This window comes from Staurois parvus, unplaced genomic scaffold, assembly GCF_062004578.1.
Source record: "Staurois parvus isolate SC_StPar_1 unplaced genomic scaffold, SC_StPar_1.0 ptg000235l, whole genome shotgun sequence".
NCBI lineage: Eukaryota > Metazoa > Chordata > Amphibia > Anura > Ranidae > Staurois > Staurois parvus.
Window position 1 is genome coordinate 5,481,530 of NW_028318031.1, and position 21,105 is coordinate 5,502,634.

At 40.7% G+C, this 21,105-nt stretch overlaps 1 protein-coding gene across 3 annotated transcripts in view; it reads right to left on the reverse strand.

The window, feature by feature from the left end:
- TNK2 (tyrosine kinase non receptor 2) overlaps positions 1–21,105 on the reverse strand; it is a 288,277-nt gene that overhangs the window by 147,605 nt on the left and 119,567 nt on the right. Inside the window, exon 1 of one of the 3 annotated variants that reach the window (XM_089680117.1) lies at positions 13,776–14,465. The exons of 1 other annotated variant lie outside the window; for it this stretch is intronic. Coding sequence is in view for 1 of the 2 variants with exons in the window: in XM_089680115.1 (XP_089536241.1) it covers positions 13,587–13,646 (60 nt within the window). In the remaining variant the exon portion in view is untranslated. Of the gene's footprint in view, positions 1–13,586; positions 14,466–21,105 lie in introns of those variants that run through there. One more of the 3 variants, XM_089680115.1, reaches the window with a different exon arrangement.

A 21,105-nucleotide genomic window follows, 5' to 3' on the forward strand; every position in this document is an offset into this window, starting at 1 on the left:
AACTCTTAAGGCGTCAGCATACCAAGACATTTTGGACAATTTCATGCTGCCAACTCTATGGGAACAGTTTGGGGATGGCCCCTTCCTGTTCCAACATGACTGCGCATCATAAAGATGGTCCATAAAGACATGGATGAGCGAGTCTGGGGTGGAGGAACTTGACTGACCTGCAGAGTCCTGACCTCAACCCGATAGAATACCTTTGGGATGAATTACAGTGGAGACTGCGAACCAGGCCTTCTCGTCCAAAATCAGTGCCTGACCTCACAAATGTGTTTCTGGAAGAATAATCAAACATTCCCATAGACACACTTGGCTAAACCTTGTGGACAGCCTTCCCAGAAGAGTTGAAGCTGTTATAGCTGCAAAGGGTGGGCCAACTCAATATTGAATCCTACGGACTAAGACTGGGATGCCATTAAAGTTCATGTGCATGTAAAGGCAGGTGTCCCAATACTTTTGGCAATATAGTGTATGTGCATAGCTAGATTTGAGAAATCTAGGTGCTGAGCAGGCAATATTGTATTATTGGATTTTCCTCATGTCTATTTGAGTATTGGAACACACATCAATTGGACAAGCAAGTGGGCATAACACATACATGGGCTGTTTATTTACAGGTTAGGTCAAACATCACCATTCTTGCCTGTTCAATTGTATGTTCATGGCTAGCTATAAAAAAAAAATAAATGACCTAAACCTATACTTTGTATAATCCTTTAAAAACTAAACAATTTGTATATTGTGTATGTAACTGATCAAAGAAAAAGGACACGTTTTCCTCCTCGGAAGGGAGAAGAAAGGGTTAAATGAAGTATGGGGGAGGGGAAAGTGGAGCAGAATGCACTGCTTTATATTCTGAGCATACCTCAATGCAGGCGGGTAAGGAAGCAAAGAAATACATATATGTAGCAGATATTAGACACACTGTATACATCAAGGAGGGAAAGCAAGCACAGTAAGATGCATTTATTGCAAATAAATATGCTGGTGCTTAAAAATGTTGTATATAAAGACTTGTTTGTATATTTATGTTTAAAAAACACAAAAAAATACACCTAATAAGCACATACTGTAAGCTTTTGTTTGAATAAAGCTGGCATATCCTGCATATAGCCCTGTATATCTTTATTGTGCACCTGTCATGTAGTTCTCCTTAACAGTTTTGTGCTCTGCTCCTCTCTAACTGTCCTGCATTATTTAAATTGGTAGATGGTAAGCTTGAATCTAACTACACAAGAAACCCTGAAGCTTTAGAGTAAACCCCTGCTTTGTCCATTTAGACAAAATAAAGCTGACCAATGTATGACAAACAGATCCTCCATCCATGGTATATAGTGTGGATGGACGAATCTCCTGCTGCAGCTATTGTATTCTGACAGCTGGCTCACTGACAAAATACCTGAACATTGGCTGCACTTCATTGGATGCAGCTGCTGATCAGCCAAACTTTTGTCAAGCTGAGCAGAGTAGGCAGGGCCACCCACTGAGTGAATATCAGCTGGGTCCTCAGGAACTGGCCAAAATTCAGACAGTGTATGGCCAGCTTAATAGGTTTGCTTTAGGATAAGGAAGGCAGAAGAGCACATTGTTAAGCCTACCACATACAGCTCGAAAATAGCTGAAAAGTTTGCGCTGAACAGGGCCCAGATGCAGTCACTGTTAGGGTATTCAGCTAGCCATGGGTACAGGCTGCTTGAATACAATAGCAGGCAGGAGAATTGCCTTTATCCATGCAGTTTAGCATGGATGGAGAAATCTATTCATGTGTAACTAGCTTTCCATGTGTGGGTTCCTTGCCTTCCCTGCTCTAAAGAGAACCTGCTACATTGTTCTAAATAGGCAATAATCATAGTTTCTTTAGATGGCAGTAAATTGAACTCATGCGTTATTAACAATAAATGTAACATGACATCCATAAGTGTGCACAGCCTACTAAATTAGGGTGTGCACACCAAAGCTCAAACACACATGCATGTGCGTGTGTATGTATGTGTATATACAGTGTATATATGTATATATATATATACATATATACACACACACACAGGCCACTTTATTAGATACACCTGTTCAGTTGCTTGGTAGCACAAATTGTTAATCAGCCAATCACATGACAGGAACTCAATGCATTTAGGCATATAGATGTGGTGAAGATGATTTGCTGAAGTTCAAAGTGAGCATTAGAATGAGGGAAGAAAGGGGTTTTAAGTGACTTTGACTGTGGCATGGTTGTTGCTGCTAAATGTGCTGGTCTGAGCATTTTTCAATAACTGCTGATCCACTGGGACTTTAAAGCAAAACAATTTCCAGGGTTTACAGAGAATGGTCCAAAAAAGAGAATATATCCAATGAGCGGCCGTTGTGTGGACCAAAGTGCCTTGTTGATGTCAGAGGAGAATAGGCAGACTGGTTCAAGATGATAGAAAGGCAACAGTAACTCAAATAATCACTTGTTACAACCAAGGTATGCAGAATACCAACTCTGAATGCACAACACATCAAACCTTGAAGCAGATGGGCTACAGCAGCAGAAGACCACACGGGGTGTCAGGGACTCTGTCGCCGTGCAGCGGCGTCAGATCCCTTCGGGCCGCGGCGGTGTGGGAGCGCATACGCAGTAGAGTCCATGTCACCGCCAGGCGGGCTATTTAAACCTGCAATACAGTACAATCAATGCCTTCTGGTCTACAACGTCCCTCCACCTGTTACCTTATCCTGTTGCTTGTATTCTGATCTGACCTGACTAAGAAAGAACTCCGCCTGCACCGACCTCGGCTATCCCTGACCATCCGTTTGCCTGCTCCCTTGTACTTGATCTGCCCGCTTGATACTGACCCGGCTTGTCTGACTCTGCTGCATCTACTTACCTGCACCTGCCTCGCATCCTGACGGCTGCCATACTTACCTACCGCTGCACCCATGGTCCTGCATCTCGCCTGCATCCTGGCCACTGCCATACCTGCCTGCTACCACATCCACGCTCGTGTCCAGTCCCAGTCTGCATCCTGATTGCCGCCATCCCTGCCTGCTGCTGCACCTACGTTCCTGCATCCGCACCTGGTCTGCATCCGGATCTCCTGGGTCTTCATCTACCTGCCACCAGCTCCAGATCCACCCGACACTCATGCCACTCCTGGCTCTGCGCCCTCTGTTCCCACTATCAGGGGCTCAGAGCGGAGCGTCAGGCTCCCCAACCAAGTACGTGACACGGGGTGTCATTCCTGTCAACGAAAAGGAAACGGAGGCTACAATTCACACACACTCACCAAAATTGGACAATATAAGATTGGAAAAATGTTGCTTGGTCTGATGAGTCTTGCTTTTAGCAGCCACATTCAGATGGTAGGGTCAGTATTTGGTGTAATCTGCAACAACTGCGTGATGCTATCATGTCAATATGGACCACAAACCACAATTTCCGACACCTTGTTGAATCTATGCCATGAAGAATTAAGGCGGTTCTGAAGGCAACAGGGGGTCCAGCCCAATACTAGCAAGGCGTACCTGATAAAGTGGCTGGTGAGTGTATATAATATAAATACACACACACTCTTATAAATAAATGTAAACAAAGATTTAAAAAAGTATTAAAACATGGACAGTGTCAGTAGGGCAGTGAACAGTGTCAACAGAGCAGTTTATAATGTCAGAAATGACAATGGACATGTCAGTAGGGCAGAAGATGGTGTCATTAAAGCAATGGATGGTGTCAGTAGGGCAGGGATTGGTGTCAGTAGTGGAGTGGCCAGTGTCAGTAGTTTTTTTTTATTTTTAATATTTTATCTTTTCTTATGGGGGAGCACTGCTGGGGGGACTATCAGGGGTCTAAACTTACCCCTGATATCCCACTCTTAAGACAGAAAGGTATTGAGGACAGATAATCCCCAGTCCCTTTTTCTGCTGCTTTAGCTGCACTGGTCAATGAATGAATGGGAAGTGCTCCGTGCTGAGTCGCTTCATGTTCATTCACAAACTGAAGCATAGTAAACACAGTTTACGAAGCTTCAGCTATGAATGAACACAGTGAGTGATCAGTTTTGATCACTCACTGTGTACATTCAGAAAAGGAAGGGGCCAGTAAATGACATATTTACTGGCCCCTTCCACGCTCTCTATCCTGAAACACCCCCTGCAGCGGCAGCCGGTAGGTGAGGAAAGAAGATGGCAGCAGGGGGAATCTGCACCACATGGGGTGATCAGGGTGCACCCAGACACACCAGGCACACGCCTATGATGACATCCTATGTCAGCAACACATAAATTATGGAGAAGTAAGAATTCTTGTGATGACCAAAAACAGGAAGATCTTTCCTTATCTGCCGGACAATGATGGAATGTACGGTAAGACCCAGCTATTGGACAAATCTGTCTAGAGAATTTTTAGATAGCCAGAGGTTTTTAACTAATCACCAAACTGATCAAATAGATCCATCTTGTAAGTACATGTTTGTTCACATTTCCTAAAAGTGCATGCATAGTAATAGGTGGGTGTAAGTGAACATGGTAGATTACCACTCAGAATTAATATTATTATTATTATAATACAGGATTTATGTAGCTCCAACAGTTTGCTCAGCACTTTACAATAGAACGGGAGACAATACAGCAACAATACAGTTCAATACAAGAGGGATAGGAGGGCCCTGCCCCTTGGAGATTACAATCTAAGAATTCTTTCACATGATTTAAATGTGCAAAATAGATCATTCTTATGCAAACAGAAAATAATTTTTGATTTTTACAATCTTGCAAGCAAACATTCAGAGGTAAATATATTGACCTGGATCAGTATTCAATTATTTTCGGTCAATTAAAAAAACCCAGAACAAAAGCGACATCATGGACAATTATTTGTAAGTCACAGTATAACCTTGGTTTGTGTGATGGTGACAATGTACTGTATAAATCTACATGCTAGACCCTGAATAAACCAAGGCCCATTAAACTGGCTTGACACTAGTTTATGAATTGTATTGTGGTGATATCTGGTGTAGTAAGTAGCAACTGACTTCCCTCTTGTAATTTACATCATAGTCCTTTATTGGCATACCCTGAAATCCAGGCCTGCCTTGGCTCCCTGATTCACCATAATTTTTGATAAAGAGCACAAAGGTGATTGCATTGGCCTTGTTTAGAATTACTTGGAATTTATGTCCCACCTTAGTATCTGGCACAGATGGTTTGGCTAGACTGTTCTTGACTTAACAACAATAGGATACATGGAGTCCCGTTAGGAAAGAAGTCATTAGCAATATCAGTAAGGTCTCAATGCTTTGTATTCTTGTTAAAGTACATTAGCATTAAATATAATATCACTTCCATTGCAGTTGAAGTAAACCATTTGATATGCTACTTTTCTAGCTTAAAGGAAACATTTTGGTTGCAAAAGGCTATAAGAGCCCATTGACTTTTAGTACACATTTCTATTACAGCACTGACAGAGTATACCAGGTTATGGTGAGAAGGGATTACAGCAATCAAAAAGCCCTCTCTCAGTGTTTAGCACAGTAAAGCTTTCTTAAAACAGAAGGTAATCACATGTCTCATTCCATTTCATATCCCATAAATGCGCATGTTGCCACAGGGCATATTATTATTATTATTATACAGTATTTATATAGCACCAACAGTTCGCTCAGCGCTGTACATTACAATGGGAGACAATACATGAGAGAGTACAATAACAATACAGTGTGATACACGAGGGGTTAGAAGGCCCTGCTCCTTGGAGCTTACAATCTAGGAGGATCTAGCAATGATCCATTGCTTTATGCCCTGTGGCAACATGCGCATTCATAACTGCTGGTGTATTGTGCATATAAATATAGTCTGTTATTATAAAGCTATTATAAACTGCATACAGCTGTTTTGGGGTATTTGCCCATCATCATTGCAATTTATGGAAACCATGGCTTCTATGGAGCAGAGCTTGGAACCCAACAAGACAGCAGAAACATACAGGTTATGGAATTAAAACAATCAAAAAAGCCCTCACTCTAAATGGTGCATAGTACAGTAAGGTTTTCTTAAAACCATAAGGTACCGTATTCACATCTCTAATTCCATCACATATCCCAAAACGAGGAGGAATATTCCTCATTTCAGGAATGTATGGTTATACTGTCTCATTGGGTGTCAAGCCCTAGAAGCCATGGTTTCCATACACTGCACTGATGATGGTCAAATAGCCTGAAACAGCAGTATTCAGTTTGAATAAATGGTTCTATTATTAGTATAGGCTATTTATTCACTTTATAGCAGCGGTTCTGGATGTACATCTAGCCACAGGGGCATAAAGCAATGATCTGCATGGCCCCACCCACTGTCCTGAAATGAGGAATGATCCTCCTGTTTTTGGAACGTGATGGCATGAGACATGGGAATAACCTCTCATTTAGGAAGGCTTTACGATGCTATGATTGCACTAAAATTGTATTGTAAGATGTGTACCACTGTTTTCATATGCTGTTTTGCATGCATTTTCATATAGCGCTTTTAAACTGACTGCTCTCTGCAGCAGTAGTTTCCAGCATCTTCCACTGAAGTGAACGCACACAACTGTACAAAAAGGTAGGATCACCACCACTAAGGAAAACACCTTAAAACAGATCATCCTCGATGTCCCAAATCTTCACTATCTTCAAGAGTTCCAGAGGCTAAATAATCTTCAGCATCCAACAGTTTGGGTGTGCTGGAAGCCTAGTTCCCTGGATGTGCTCTGCAGTTCCTTCCACTGGCCCATACATTACTACAGGTCAGATGGAACCATATCGTACTGCCGAGTTCTAGAAATGCAACACACCTGGAAGCATGTCAGATCCTGAAGATTCAGTTGCTGGAGCTATTGGAGTCAGAAAACATCACAAAAGGCAGCACTCCCATATAGGTAAGTGTTAAAGTGGTTCTCCAGTCACTATTTTAAAAAAAAAAGAATTCCGCAGCTGCAAATACTGTAGCTGCTGACTTTTAATAAGAAGACAATTACCTGTCCAGGGATCCAGCGCTGTCCTCACCTTAGCCAGTTCTTCATTGGACTTCAGGTACCGGCACTGTCATGCTGAGTAAAGGAAGCAGGCTGTGAAGCCTTGCGGTTTCACAGCGGGCTTCCCACTGTGCATGCTCAAGCCGCGCTGCACTTTGTGAATGGTCCTGCAGCCTTCTGGGACCTGCGACGTGTGTCAAAAAAGTTGCAGACAGGGAGGGTGGGCAGCTTCCAGTGGAACCACCTAGACAATTCCAGTGGAAGTGGTGAATGGCTTCCTGTCCAAAAAAAAAAAAAGATGTTGCTAAAGTAGAAGAGGAAGGGTGAGGAGGAGGAGGAAGAGCAGCATTTCCATATTTCAGTGAATATACACTTTCTCTCATAGGCAGGTGTGTGTGTATGTTTTGCATTAAAGCTTACTGAAGTGCATTTTTAAATATATCCCACTGCACCTTGATACTGGCCTCTTATAATCCCATGCACATCAGCATTTAGTCAGGAAGAGAATAGCCATCACTATAAGAAACTTTGCAGCACTGAATATTATTAAGCAAGGGTTTCTGAAATGACCTCTCATTGGTAGTTTGTTGTTCCTACACTAGTCAATCACAGCCTGAACATGTTTGCAGATGGGAAAAGTAAATAGACAGGATCTGGCTATGGTGTCTGACAGAGTTAGAAAACTGCCTTTAAAAATTAGTTTTTTTGGGTAAGACAATATTTGAACCATGTATTTAATTGTTTGCCAACACATTCACTTTAAGCCAAATTCTCGTATACAGATGTAAACTTATTTCCTTGTTATTACGGTTTGCAATTATTATGCAGCACTGCATGTGATGTTGTCTGTAACTGATTTTTAATAAACCAAACCCCATAGTTGCCAACATTTAAAAAAGCTTCCAGAGGCACTTTTTTTTGCTGTGTGTCCAGCAAACTATTGTAATTGGAGAATATACTTAAAGAAGGTGCAGGACATTCATTTAAATGAGTGGGGTTTTACAAGAGGCATATTGTTAAATGAATGCCATACTTTCATAAACAAACGATTATAAGGAGGTGATTGCTGAATGGAGCTTTGGACAAATTCTGGAGATCCGTGGTGTGCTGGTGACATTCTCTAGTTTTGTGAATAGTGCCCCTTGACTGCATCTATCATGTTGGGCAAATTGGCAGTTTACATTGGCAGCAGAGTTTACCGCACCTCTAAAAGTGATTCATGGTGGAATGCTTTTCAGAAGCACTTGAGTGAAGGTTTTCAGGTATCAGAAGGAAATCTGCCACCTTTTAATGCCAGTTTTTTTTCCCAATCCCAAGGGGATTTTTGCCTCAGTTATGACAGTTTCACAAACTATGGATGTGTTTTGCAAGCGGAATGCCTGCTAAATGCAACACGCAGAGTCAGAACTGCTGTACAGTAAAACAAGGCATGGAGCGCCACAGAAATGTGGACTGACCTGAGCAACTACTATGTAATATTCTGAGTAGGTTCTCAGGTTGGGGGGGGGCGGGATTTATTGACTATTTCTAGTATTTTAGTGAATGAGGTTTTAAGAGTGTATGAATAGCAAAACTTTTTTAGCTTTGATAGAGTACAGAAGGATTTCAACCTCAGCTCAGTTTATGTGCAGGGAACTCCCCTTTTAGCCAGTAGTCACCATGGCCCATGTCCCCATAGGAAAAGTTATGCTTACCTCTTCCTGTGAGTGACAGATCTAACGAACAATGGTCACCAATGACAGAGAGGGTTGGCTATACATTCACGTTTTGAAGCTAAACTACAGACAAATACATACATGGCTAAAATACATATAGAAACAGTCAAGCCTGCCGAAGGATCTGCCAGACAATACTCAGATAGCATAGTCAGATCCCCAACCACCACTGCTTGGTCAGGAAAACAACCCTAACCCGCTAAGTGGACAATGAAGGAGAATCAACACACTGATGAGCCAATATTCAGCTCACGTTTCCTTTTTGCACATAAGAACTGCATCTCAGTGGCTAAATGGTTAGCACTTCCGCCTGGCAGTACTAGGGTCGTCGGTTTGAATCCAACCACAGCATCACCTGCCTGGATTTGCATGTTCTCCCTGTGCCTGTGTGGGTTTCCTCCAGGTACTCCGGCATCCTCCCACACTCCAAAGACATGCTGGTAGGTTAATTGGCTCCTGTCTAAATTGTCCCATGTGTATGTATGAATGTGATTTAGGGACCTTAGATTGTACATTCCATGAGGGTTAGGGACTGATGTGAATGTACAGTATATGTAAAGTGCTGTGTAAATTGACGGCGCTATATAAGTACCTGTAATAAATAAATAAAACAGAACAAATACTGGTGCTCACAGTTTGGCTGCTATCAAATAAGGAAATGTGAGAGTTACCACCACAATTTCAGGCACCTACACTAAATACATTTAATATTTTTTACATCTGCCTGGAGTTCTTTTTTTTTTTTATTAAGATTTGCCTGTCTAAAAAAATCATGGAAATCATGGAAAGAACAAATTCCCCAGCTTAACTTAAACTGAAATCTGACAGGTTGCAGTACGTCTGAATATGTTTTGTGGCTACTGACAGCAAACGTTCTGCTGAAGTGGACTGATAGTAGCGCCTGTTATCGAGGATAGGAATTTAAGCCTACTGCATATGTGCAGTGGAAAGCTGTCCTGGTGTAAGGCTGCCTAGAACTGGCCTGACCCTGGCCCAATGTAATGGTGCATTACCATATTTAGGTAAAGATTGGGCCGTTTTTTAGGAGCATGCCAAGAACTGAAAGCAAATACTTTAGAAGGGAAGGTTCATAAGGATTTTCAACTTGTTAGTATATCTCAGTGCAACCTAGCCAATCTTGCAAGATGTTAACCACAGGAAGACCACTTTAGTCCATAAAGCAAGCTTCACAGGAAGTAGCTCATCATTCTTCAGCAGACATCAACAGGTCTGTGGCTAGTCTAACAGTTCATGGACACTGATACATGTAGACATTTCATATGCCTAGAATACATAGCCTGGCACTTTTCCATGCCAGGGGAGCTGCAGATGTCACATACAGCCTGCCATACAAGTGAATGGCTGTACGCAGCCATACTCTTGTAAACGATAGTGCTTCCTTGGAAAGTGCAAGGAAATTTATACTAGGCACATAAAATGCCTGCAAATGTTCCTGTACATGAACCTTTAAAAACACACCTTAAAAAAAGGTTGTTGTATCTGTACTGTCTCTGCAAAATCTAAAGGAAGGGTAATGCTGAACAAAAGGTACCATGAGAAGCCACATCATACCTTTAACTTGTCATTTTGCCCTTTTACAGAGCACTACCAAAAGAACCTCAATATCCTATGGAAAGGCCAACTTTCTTAATGTCAGTATTAGGGCTGCAACTAACAATTTTTTTCATAATCAATTAGTTGGCCGATTACTGTTTCAATTAATTGAATAAAAACCTCAAAGTTTGGTGTAAAATTTAGTTAATATGTAAAGTTTAAAAAAAGAAGATTTATTCATGAATATCTAAATGTAGTGGTAAATATAAATAACCAGCTATATGGTTAGGGAACAAACTATCTAATCTACTCTGAAATTAACAGAAAGAAGAGATGCATATACAATTAGAGGTTGAATCTGGTACATTTTTATATAAAGAAAAACATTTTTTTTAAAGACCTAAAAGGCTGTTTTTAGATTTCCAGACAGGACTGTAATATAATATTATGCATGACAGAGTTTCTTGTTTTAGGCAGGTAGCTTGGTATAAGCTACCTGTGCCTGCTGTCACTTATCATGGCCATACACAACATACACAATCCGTCTTATGACTGAAACCAAGGTCACATGGCGTAGTCTCTATGAAACTATGCCAAGTGACCTTGGTTTCAGTCTTATAAAACTGATTGTCTGAGCTGTCAGACCAGCTCTGAGGAAGAGGAGACAGCTCCTTGAACCGCGTCAGACATAAGAATGGTCCTCACGAATTTGGGAGCTAATCCTGTGTACTGGCCGCTTTGTATCTGACAAACTTTTGTTTCTACAATGTGAGTATATTTTGCTTTGGATTAATAAAGCTATCACTTTAGGTAATGCACAAGGCTGGTGCACCCCTTTTTCTTTGTTTTTTACAGTTGGTTTCTGCAGGTTTTCCCCCAACTCCTAGAATGCAGCAAGGCCAGTGCTGATATTTGATGCACAAAGGATGTGTCACAGTTGCTTCTTTGTACACCATTCGTGAGCACAGGGGTCTGATATATTTCTGCTATACATATACAAACGGTATACTGAGTTGTATGTGCACTGCACTGTATATACTGACATGTATGAACAGTATACGGAGCTTAATATGTGCTGCACTGTGTATACTGGCATGTATGAACAGTATACTGAGCTGTATGTGCGTTGCACTGTGTATACTGACATATATGAACAGTGTACTGAGCTGTATGTGTGCTGCACTGTGTATACTGACATTTATGAATGGTGTACTGAGCTGTATGTGTGCTGCACTGTGTATACTGGCATGTATGAACAGTATAAGAGCTGTATGTGCGCTGCACTGTATATACTGACATGTATGAACAGTATACTGAGCTGTATGTGTGCTGCACTGTGTATACTGACATGTATGAACGGTGTACTGAGCTGTATGTGTGCTGCACTGTGTATACTGACATTTATGAATGGTGTACTGAGCTGTATGTGTGTTGCACTGTATTTTCCTGATATGTAAACAAATAATGCATTCTGTATACAGGCCAGCTAATTGGCTGACCAACTAATCGATGATGAAAATAGTTGACAACTGTTTTCATAATCGGTTAGGTCAATTAGTTGCTTCAGCCCTGGTTAGTATTAAAATAAGCTTAGGCATCCTTCCTACTCCTCGGGTGACAATAGTTAAGAAATAATTTGTCCAACAACCAAGTAATGCCTTGTGGGGAGTGAGAGGGGGGAGTGTAGGATTTCTCCCCATACCTAAAGGTTGAGATTTTGGAGCTAGCTCAAACGGGGCACCACAAGGCAATCCAAAGAAATGGTAGTACTTTATGGTGCTTTGTATTCAATGCTGCTCTTGAATTGTATTTTGCACAGGCAGCACAGGAAGCATGTAATAAATATAGAGCATAAATGGAAAGATCCATGTGGTACAAGCCAGACAGTGACAAATAAGACAAGCTTAAATACAATGGATCAGGAATTTCATCCATGCCATCTGTAAATGTTGAGAGTTCTAAGAACCACTTTAAAATAATTTCTGAAATCAAAGCCTCAAAATATGTATCTACATTATGAAAAAGCAGTAACAAACCCTAAAATACAGAATTTTTGCAGTGTGTATGATGTGTTGTACATTTTACACCTTTACATTTGGATGTATTAGTGTAGGGTCTGACATAATAAAACTGTACATATAATTATTTGTTTAGTTTAGTGGGGAAATCTGGTTATGGTTTGCAATACATGTTAAACGTTGAGCCAATGACCATAAGATTTGGATGAGATCCCTTTTTAAAAACATTAATTCAGACACAGAGGTAACACTTGGTAGCTTGTGAAAGTAAATAGAAAATAGAACCAATTCATCTGGAACAGAACAGATCCCATGGAATAGGAAACGGAAAAGACATTCAATCTTAGCATGTCAATCTATGATATACAGTGAAGAATTATCCTGTGTGGAAAAACATGATTAACAAAGATAAGTGGAAGCTCCTTGCAACAGAGGGTTAACCGAGGGTTAATACCAAGCAACATTCACCACCATCGTGCGACCCCAATTTAAAATTTGTTCCAATTGGCTATCACAGCAAAAAGCAACAACCAACCAATAAATGGCAGCTGAAGAGTTGCTATAGTAACCCCAGGGAAACGAGGTAAGAATTCAAAGCCCCAGCTTCCCAAGCATGCTAGTAAACACATAACGAGCAGAGGTGTTTAACAATGTGACATAAGATAATGAATAGAAAGCACAAACAACACACGTTGGATCTGTCTGTACTATGCTGTCTGCTAGCATTTTCACCTTCAGAAATTATATAACAACATGTAATGCTGTTAAAATTGTTACTTTGTATGCCCTTAACACTTAAATCACACAGAAGGCATGGGTACTTTTATTTCAAATGATGTACTAAATAAATGATATAAAAATGTTACATGTATAAATAGAAAAAGATAAACACCTTGCAGCATATAAGTGTGACAGCAAATAGCTATAGAACTTTCTATGCCAGTGGTTCTCACTGTCCATCTCTGGGTCACAGGTATATTACAGTTCATATTCACTAGGATATAAATCTTCTAGAAATATAAATATACACTTTTTGGATTTTTGCTTGTGTTGTCTGAATAAATTATCTGTACATTAGCTATACACTGTACATGCACTTTACCAGGAATTAGGTACACTGTAAAATAAAAGCTGACAACTAATCAAACCTTTTCCAATGCTCTTCTATCATCATCAATAACACTGTGTTCCCTGGCTTGTTAACCTATGTAATGAATGGCAGACTGGGTCCCTGGATCTACATCAACATGTCCAGCAATGTATCAATATATTTTATTTATCATTAAATCAGTGGTGTACTAAGTGCAGCTTTACCTCATTCTCCTCCTTGCACTCGCTGCTAGGTAGCCTCTGATAGTCAGGCTTCTCCCCCATATTGGCCCAAAATACCAAGATGACAGCAGTCCAACATGTAGAGATCACTGAGCCAACATCCACTTAGCAGGTGTGATGCACATTTACAGGCAAAAGATCAAGCAGCAAGATTAAGAACTCACTACTGACCACATGGCATGAAATACTTCAGAATAACTTCCACTGCAAACAATTGCTCGGGAGACATCCTGAAGGACGACATACTCTGGCTTCATGTATTTTCCTCCTAGAAGAAATCATTTCTTTCTCATTGTTCTCAGAAGATTTAGGTGCTGCCAGGATGACAATAGAGAGTGCAGCGAACGTTAGGTGGAATGTTTCCAGCAACAAGAGGAGACAGTACCTACAAATGCACACTTCTTCAGGTATCCACATGCAAAGTCTACATATTTATGAGAGGCTGTATCAAGCAGAATGTACAAGCTCCATTGTGGAATACGACAATGTGCTTCTTCTGTCAATGACACACTAGACCCAGAGTAGCTGCAGAATAACGTGGGAAGGAAGATGACCCAGAGTAGATGAAGGCAGCATCCTCACCAGCTGACACACTGCCTAGTGCCACATCCTATCTGACTCTGAAAAATTCAAGCAGCAACAACACAGTGTCCTCATAACAGCAGATGCATGAACAGTTTGCTGTGTTTCCTCCAATGCAGTTGCCATCACAAGAGTGGCTGCAAGGTGCACATGTGACACAGGATGCAAGCACATTAGTACACGCCACAAAGCAATTCCAGAAGGTCAATCTGCATCTGTATAGGAGACACAACTGACCATGCAAAAGGCTGTCGCAGTTCTGCACTGCAGCTTCACGCCCCCCACTGCTGGGTACAATGTACACCCTCCCTCTCTGTGTCAGTTCCAGCAGCTCCTTTCTGTCTCCACCTCTCACTGCAGATTAGTGAAGGTTGAGAAGAGACTCCCAACCCAGAGGCGATCACCCACAGCACATCTGCTGGGCAGCACCACCCCCACATCCATGCATCTCCATGTAACAGAAAGGAAGGAGGGGAAAGCAGGGATGCTGGGCTTCACACTGTCTCCTGCTGGCAGCTCTGCATCTTTATTCATCTCCGGGCACTCTACAACAGAATGAACACTATACGAACTGACGTATACAGGAGATGCTACACTGGCAGTGAGAAAAATGAAAACGCACATCACAGAGCTTACAATACATGATACCTTCTATTGTCATTATGAGATTGCAAAATATCAAAATGTAATAATAATATGACGTGTCAAACGGTAACTTTCAATGGATGATGACAAATCTTCACATCCAGACGGGCTGCAACCATTACACACACAAACTGCACTATTAATCACATAAATGATGTATTACAGTTCTGTAAAAATGAAAAAAGACAAACACATTCATGTATTTTGTGACAATCAAGATTACAGCAAAGCTTTGCACAATCATCAACATGCTTTTCTAACAGTATCTATTTCACACTATTTTAACCACTTCCATTCCAGGCCAATTCTGACATTTTTCACATACATGTTAAAATCTGCATTTTTTGGCCAGAAAATTACTTTTAACTTCCAAACATTTTATACATATATATATATATATATATTTTTTTTTTTTTTTCTTTACGTAGACGCTGAAGAATAAAATGGTAGTTGTTGCAATTTTTTACGTCCCATGATTTGTGTGCAGCCATATTTAAAACGTAAATGTTCAGGAATAAAAACACTTTTATGACTTTTAGAGCGCACACCTACAACACCTAATTTTTTGGTAAAATATAAAAAGAGGAAGAGTATGAGGTGATAAATAGCTATCATGTCGCACTTTAAAATTGTGCACACCCATGGAATGATGACAAACTATGATACAATAAATTATCCATAGGTGACACTTTGAATGCCTTTACAGGTTATCAGCTTAGAGTCAAACAGGAGGTCTGGCTCTAGAATTTACGCCCTTGCTCTGACATTCATGGTGATACATCACATATGTGGTGCGATCACTGTTTACATGTGTGAGGGAGCTACATATGCGTTTGCATTTGAAGAGGGACGCTTTAAATTTTCTTTTTTTTTAATTTTCTTTTCTTTTTTTTTACACTGTATCTATACATTTTTTGGGATAAATTTCATTGCTATCACATCTCTTTAGTGAGAGATTATTATTATACAGGATTTAAATAGCGACAACAGTTTGCTAAGCGCATTACAATATAACGGGAGACAATACAGTAACAATACAAGAGTGTTAGGAGGGCCCTGCTCCTTGAAGCTTACAATCTAAGGGTACATCTGAATCACAAAAACCTTGTCCAAATTTTGCTTCAAAATGAAACAAACAAACGTCCGTTCGCAATATTCTATGGTCTGTGGGATTTTGGATCTCTCCTCTGCCTTCAAAAGCATCTGATCAAACTCATATTTTTTTGATCAGACGCTTTGCAAACCTTGTAAACAAGAAACCAAAAGTGGAAGTGACAAAATCCCCTGTCTGGCAAATGCCGGAGGGGCGGCATATACAGGAATCAATCCTCTCCATTTTCATCCTGCAAACACTGGAAGCCGGCTTCTACTCCTCTCCCTCTCATCGGCATTCAGAGGCTGCATATATGTTCATTATTCAAAATAAATATTTCATATATGTTAATTTAAGACAACCCTTGTAAACAACGCTGATCACAAAAGTGTAGGTACAAGCCCAGCGCCTGAGAAGTACTATCACAGCTTGTTCAGTATCTTAACGTAAACCTGTGTTTACCGCTGCAGGGCTAAGCTAGGAGGTTCATTTAATGCCTCCCAATAGTACCTTTCCTTCACTGCTCCAGGAGGGGGGGGGGTCCCTTTCTTGGCCTATAGATTGTAAGCTCCATGAACAATGCCCTCCTATTCCTTCTGTACTGAAATGTGTTATAATTGTACTGTGCCCCTTAATATTGTAAAGCGCTGCACAAACTGTTGGCACTATATAAATCTTGTATAATAATGTTTTCTTATAAATTAATGACAGTAAACCTGCTTCAGAGCTAGTTTTGCAGTGATGCTTCAATGATAGTATCATTAAAATGTGTATCACTGCTGAATCCACAGGTTAATGAAATTGAAGGATAAAGCAAAAATACAGTATCAGTGGCTTTTCTAAGTGAATTGTCCATTGAATGAAAACATACACAAAGACTATATTCTAGGAATCAAGGTTTTTTAATGTGGAATAGCCATGCTCAGTTTAATATATAATTAAAGAAGGACTCTACCCTGGCATTATTGTGGCCCTGACCGTACTCTTCTTTGCCACCATCTTTAGATATCCCACATGTACTTAGATGTACTATAGGTGTCTGCTATGTCTTTGGCACATCTGCGCATGCGGGGAAGCCCTGATGCTCCTGGGAACTCTAAGGGAGCTCCTATACATGTAGCCTGAAAAAAAGGTAAAGTGTATGTAATCCCTAACAGGATGACATTAAGGTGTCCTTTTATCATGCAGCTGTAAATGACCGCTGTTCAGTTCTCTGGCATTCTCAGAGGAGACAGTTCTCTGAATGCCTGTTCATAAATTAGAAGCGATCTACAAACGCTTTGAACTCTAGAAAAAGGCTGCTGTTACTGTAATCTCACAAGACTACATTGAGATCAAACACACAGTTTATCAAGCAGTGGTAAATTACCACTGCTTCATTTGCGGTCTCCCCTATTCTCCACCTCTTGGCTGGAGAATCTGGAGGGAGAATTTTCACACAGATTGCCAGTGAAGGGCTGACATCGCTCCCTCATACACTGGCCGTCAGTGACAGATTCTCTGTGTGCAGAGGTGATCAGCGGAAAAAATTTTCTCCGCTGATTATCTCTGTTTCCTAAACCACTAATGATCTGAGATCAGCAATGATCCTCAGGCTTGCCGCTGATCTCAGTTTCATAAAAGGACACCTTAGTTTGCTAATACAATGTTTATGATAAACAATAGCGCTGTTCTTTCTCTAAAATAATATGCTCTTTTTTTATCCTTCCCATTGCTGCTGACTTCCTCCTGTCTCTTTCAGCTATTTCCTGTCTACCCATATTTTCTTTGAGCATCAGATGCACATCATTGCTCTTGAGTGGATTCCTGAAATTCACAATGGTGGGCCATGCCTTCAGAATGTGTTGGCATACCTACCTGTAGTTTCAAACAGAAGCTCATGTGCTAGGGAAACCACACAGCAGCACAGGTGACAGATGCCATCCCATACCAAAAACAAGAACCTTCAAGGCATGATCCCTAGATATCATATTAACGATATCTGCATATTTAAAAAGATTGAAAACACATTTTACATCAACAGGTTAAAATAACAATGTCACCACAGGGTCAAAAGTAAACAAATTCCATTCTTTAAAACAGGCATCTCCAAACTTTCAAAGCAAAGGGCCAGTTTACTGCTCTTCAAACTTTAGGGGGGCCAGTGGGAGTAGAAAATGCCCTGACATCTGTGGGAATAAACAATGCCTCATTCTTGGAGGTCAATGGGAGTAAAAAAAAATGATGTCATTGGTTCATTGGTGTCAGTGGGATGAATAGTGCACATAATTGGTTTCAGTGGGAGAATTAGTTGTAAGTGGAAGGAACAGTGTTTCATCACTGGTGTTAGCAGGAAGAAAAGTGCCCCATTGTTCGTGTTAGTGGGGGAATAGTGTCCCATCATTGGTGTCAATGGGAGGAACAGTGCCCCATCATTGAGTGGGAGGAATAATGCCTCATATAAGTGGAAGGAATAGTGCCCCAAGGTTCAGAAAAAGGCAAGCAGAGGGCCACAGTCTGGAGACCCCTGCTATAAAAGAAGAGCATGTATTCATACCTTTCTGGTGGCTCATGACATCAAATTCAAAGATTTTCCCACCACTGCAGGTATTCCACACTTTCAGGTGTGTTGAATACTTCCTTCTCCCACCACAGGTTCTGGAATTCTCCCACCAACTTGTACTCAGAGTACAGGACATTTGAGAAAGTGACAGGATCCACAGCACGAGGCAGAGGAAACAGGAATTCAACACACTCAGAAGTGTCAAATACCTGCAGCAGCTGGGATGACCAAGTTTGAAGACATGGGTTTAGGACTTTATTTACTTTGTACTATGTGGTAATAGGGTCGCTCTAAAGCCTATATGAAATTTTAGTCATTGGGTTTACATCTACACAATGAATGCAACTGTTCTCCTAATTAACCATGGGACATACATTGAGGACCAGCACTGAACTGTACACTCACGCTTACCAAAGAAACTTTAGGATATAGATCTATAATGCTGTGGGTGTATGTGTCACTAGAGCAGTGTTTCTCAACCTTTTTCCAGTGAGGGCAACCTTGGACAGAGGTGCCTCGTGACTAAAAATACTTTTCAAGGCTTGGTTCACTTTACTGAGTGTTGCAGAATGCATACGAAATCGCGCTCATTCCTGACACGCAGACAAATGCTCTGCTCTTTAGGGTACCCCATACATTGGCAAGCGCAAGGTGTTTTTGGTGTGGTGCAATTTTAAAACGAAGGTCAGGGACGACTTTCCCTGCATTTCTGCGGGTAGAGCAGCCCATTGAAATTAATGGGCTGCCTTACACACAGCCACATAGATGTGAACCAAGGGCCTGTTCACCTATGAGGTTGGAGGGTGGTAAAACCAGGCAATTGAGCTGCTTTTACCACTTCCAACTGCTCCCCCTTTAGCTGCAGAAACAGCAACTGGGGGTATACACATGCTGTTGCTGCAGCTGGAAGTGAATTGGGTTGAACTACAACCATCCCGCAACTGTGTGCACATTGTATGCATTTCTGGTGTGATGATTGATGCTGCTTTTTAAGGGGTTAAACTAGGTGGTGAGGAGGCAACATATTGCCTCTTTACCACCTGTCAAATGCCTCTGAAAAACGATCTGAGCATGGATTGCTTTTCAGGGGAGCAGCAGTCCTTGCTGCTATTACGAATAAATCCTAACAATGCAGTTCTGATAGGACAGGAATAGGGGGTCGAGATTAAAAGTAAAATACATATACACATAAAAAAACAAACACACACATGCAAACACACAGACATACACACGTACGTACACACACACACACACATGTACACACACACACAGGCACATGTATACAGCATTTTGAAAACATACAGTACAGCTTCCATCACACAGCTGGGTACTGCACTATAGGGAGAAGCAGAGAAGCACAGAAGACAATCCCCTTCCCTTTTCTTTCACTTTGCTGAGTGGTGTGACGGCTCCCAGTGCCGACGTCCAGTGCAGCTGGGGATCGGGAGCTCGGGCTCAAGTGACAGCCATTCTCCCTACGGCACCCCTGAAGACCTCTGGCGGCACCCCGGTTGATAAAGGCTGCTCTAGAGGACACAGAATTGATGTATGTGGGATTTCCATAAATATATATAATTCAAAGAGTATATGTATATACATATAGATGCAAAAAGAACTCCAGCCTTTCAGCACTGTAGTCAACAGTTCAATTTCCACTGACATCTAAATAGAATTTGTATAGGTTAAGACATCAATGCAGAGGAATATAGGAGGTTATCCATATTGTCCAGGCAAACAGCCTGTCTGCAGTGTATAAAATCCAAATAATAAACATTAAAATCACTGTTAATGTTTAGCAACCTGAAATAACTTGAGTAGTTTATCCTAAACAATACAACAACTCCTACTAAAGTAAAGAAACAAACCTTCATAACACTGCAAAACGTTTTACACACATAAACGTATGACACAGAACAATGTGCCTGAATTCATTTTAATCTCTATAATAACAAATGAAGACAAATTCTCAACATCTCCATGACTAATGTGCACTAACAGCCAAAGAACAGACTCCACAAATAATTTCCATAAGAAAAGTGATGAAGCATTTAATATAAATGGAGCACTATCTTCCTACAACTGTCTCAGCTGCTTCAGCTTGGCGGATACAAGTGAAGTCACATGATCACATTAAAGTCAAAATGATATAATCCAAAAACAGGGAATACCTTCACATTTATTAGATTCCCTGGCAGCAATATAGAAAAAAAAATAACTTTATTATTGTTCCCCATAAGCAAACATGGGTAGTAAACACAAAAGCAAACATTATATTGCAGCTTACCATTTCTTAGATGTGGTGGCTTCATTGGTTTTCTTTTTTTAGGCTCTCTTTCCAATGATGATGTCCTACAGATGTAACAGTTGGACTAGGTTCACACTAGTGCAGCTGCAGCATGATCTGCTTTTCAGTGCTATTTAGTAGTGTGTTTGTGACGCAATTTCACGCTTCATGCTTTTTTTTTTTTTTTTTTTTTTTTAGGAGGAGCTTGTATTTTACATACATGCATTTTTTTTTTTTATAAATATTTATTGATTTTCAATCCATATACAAGTCATTTCAACATATCTACTAAAATATCTATCAAAAACATATTTTCTCCTTATAAAATTTATTCCTATATATGACTTTCTTTTCA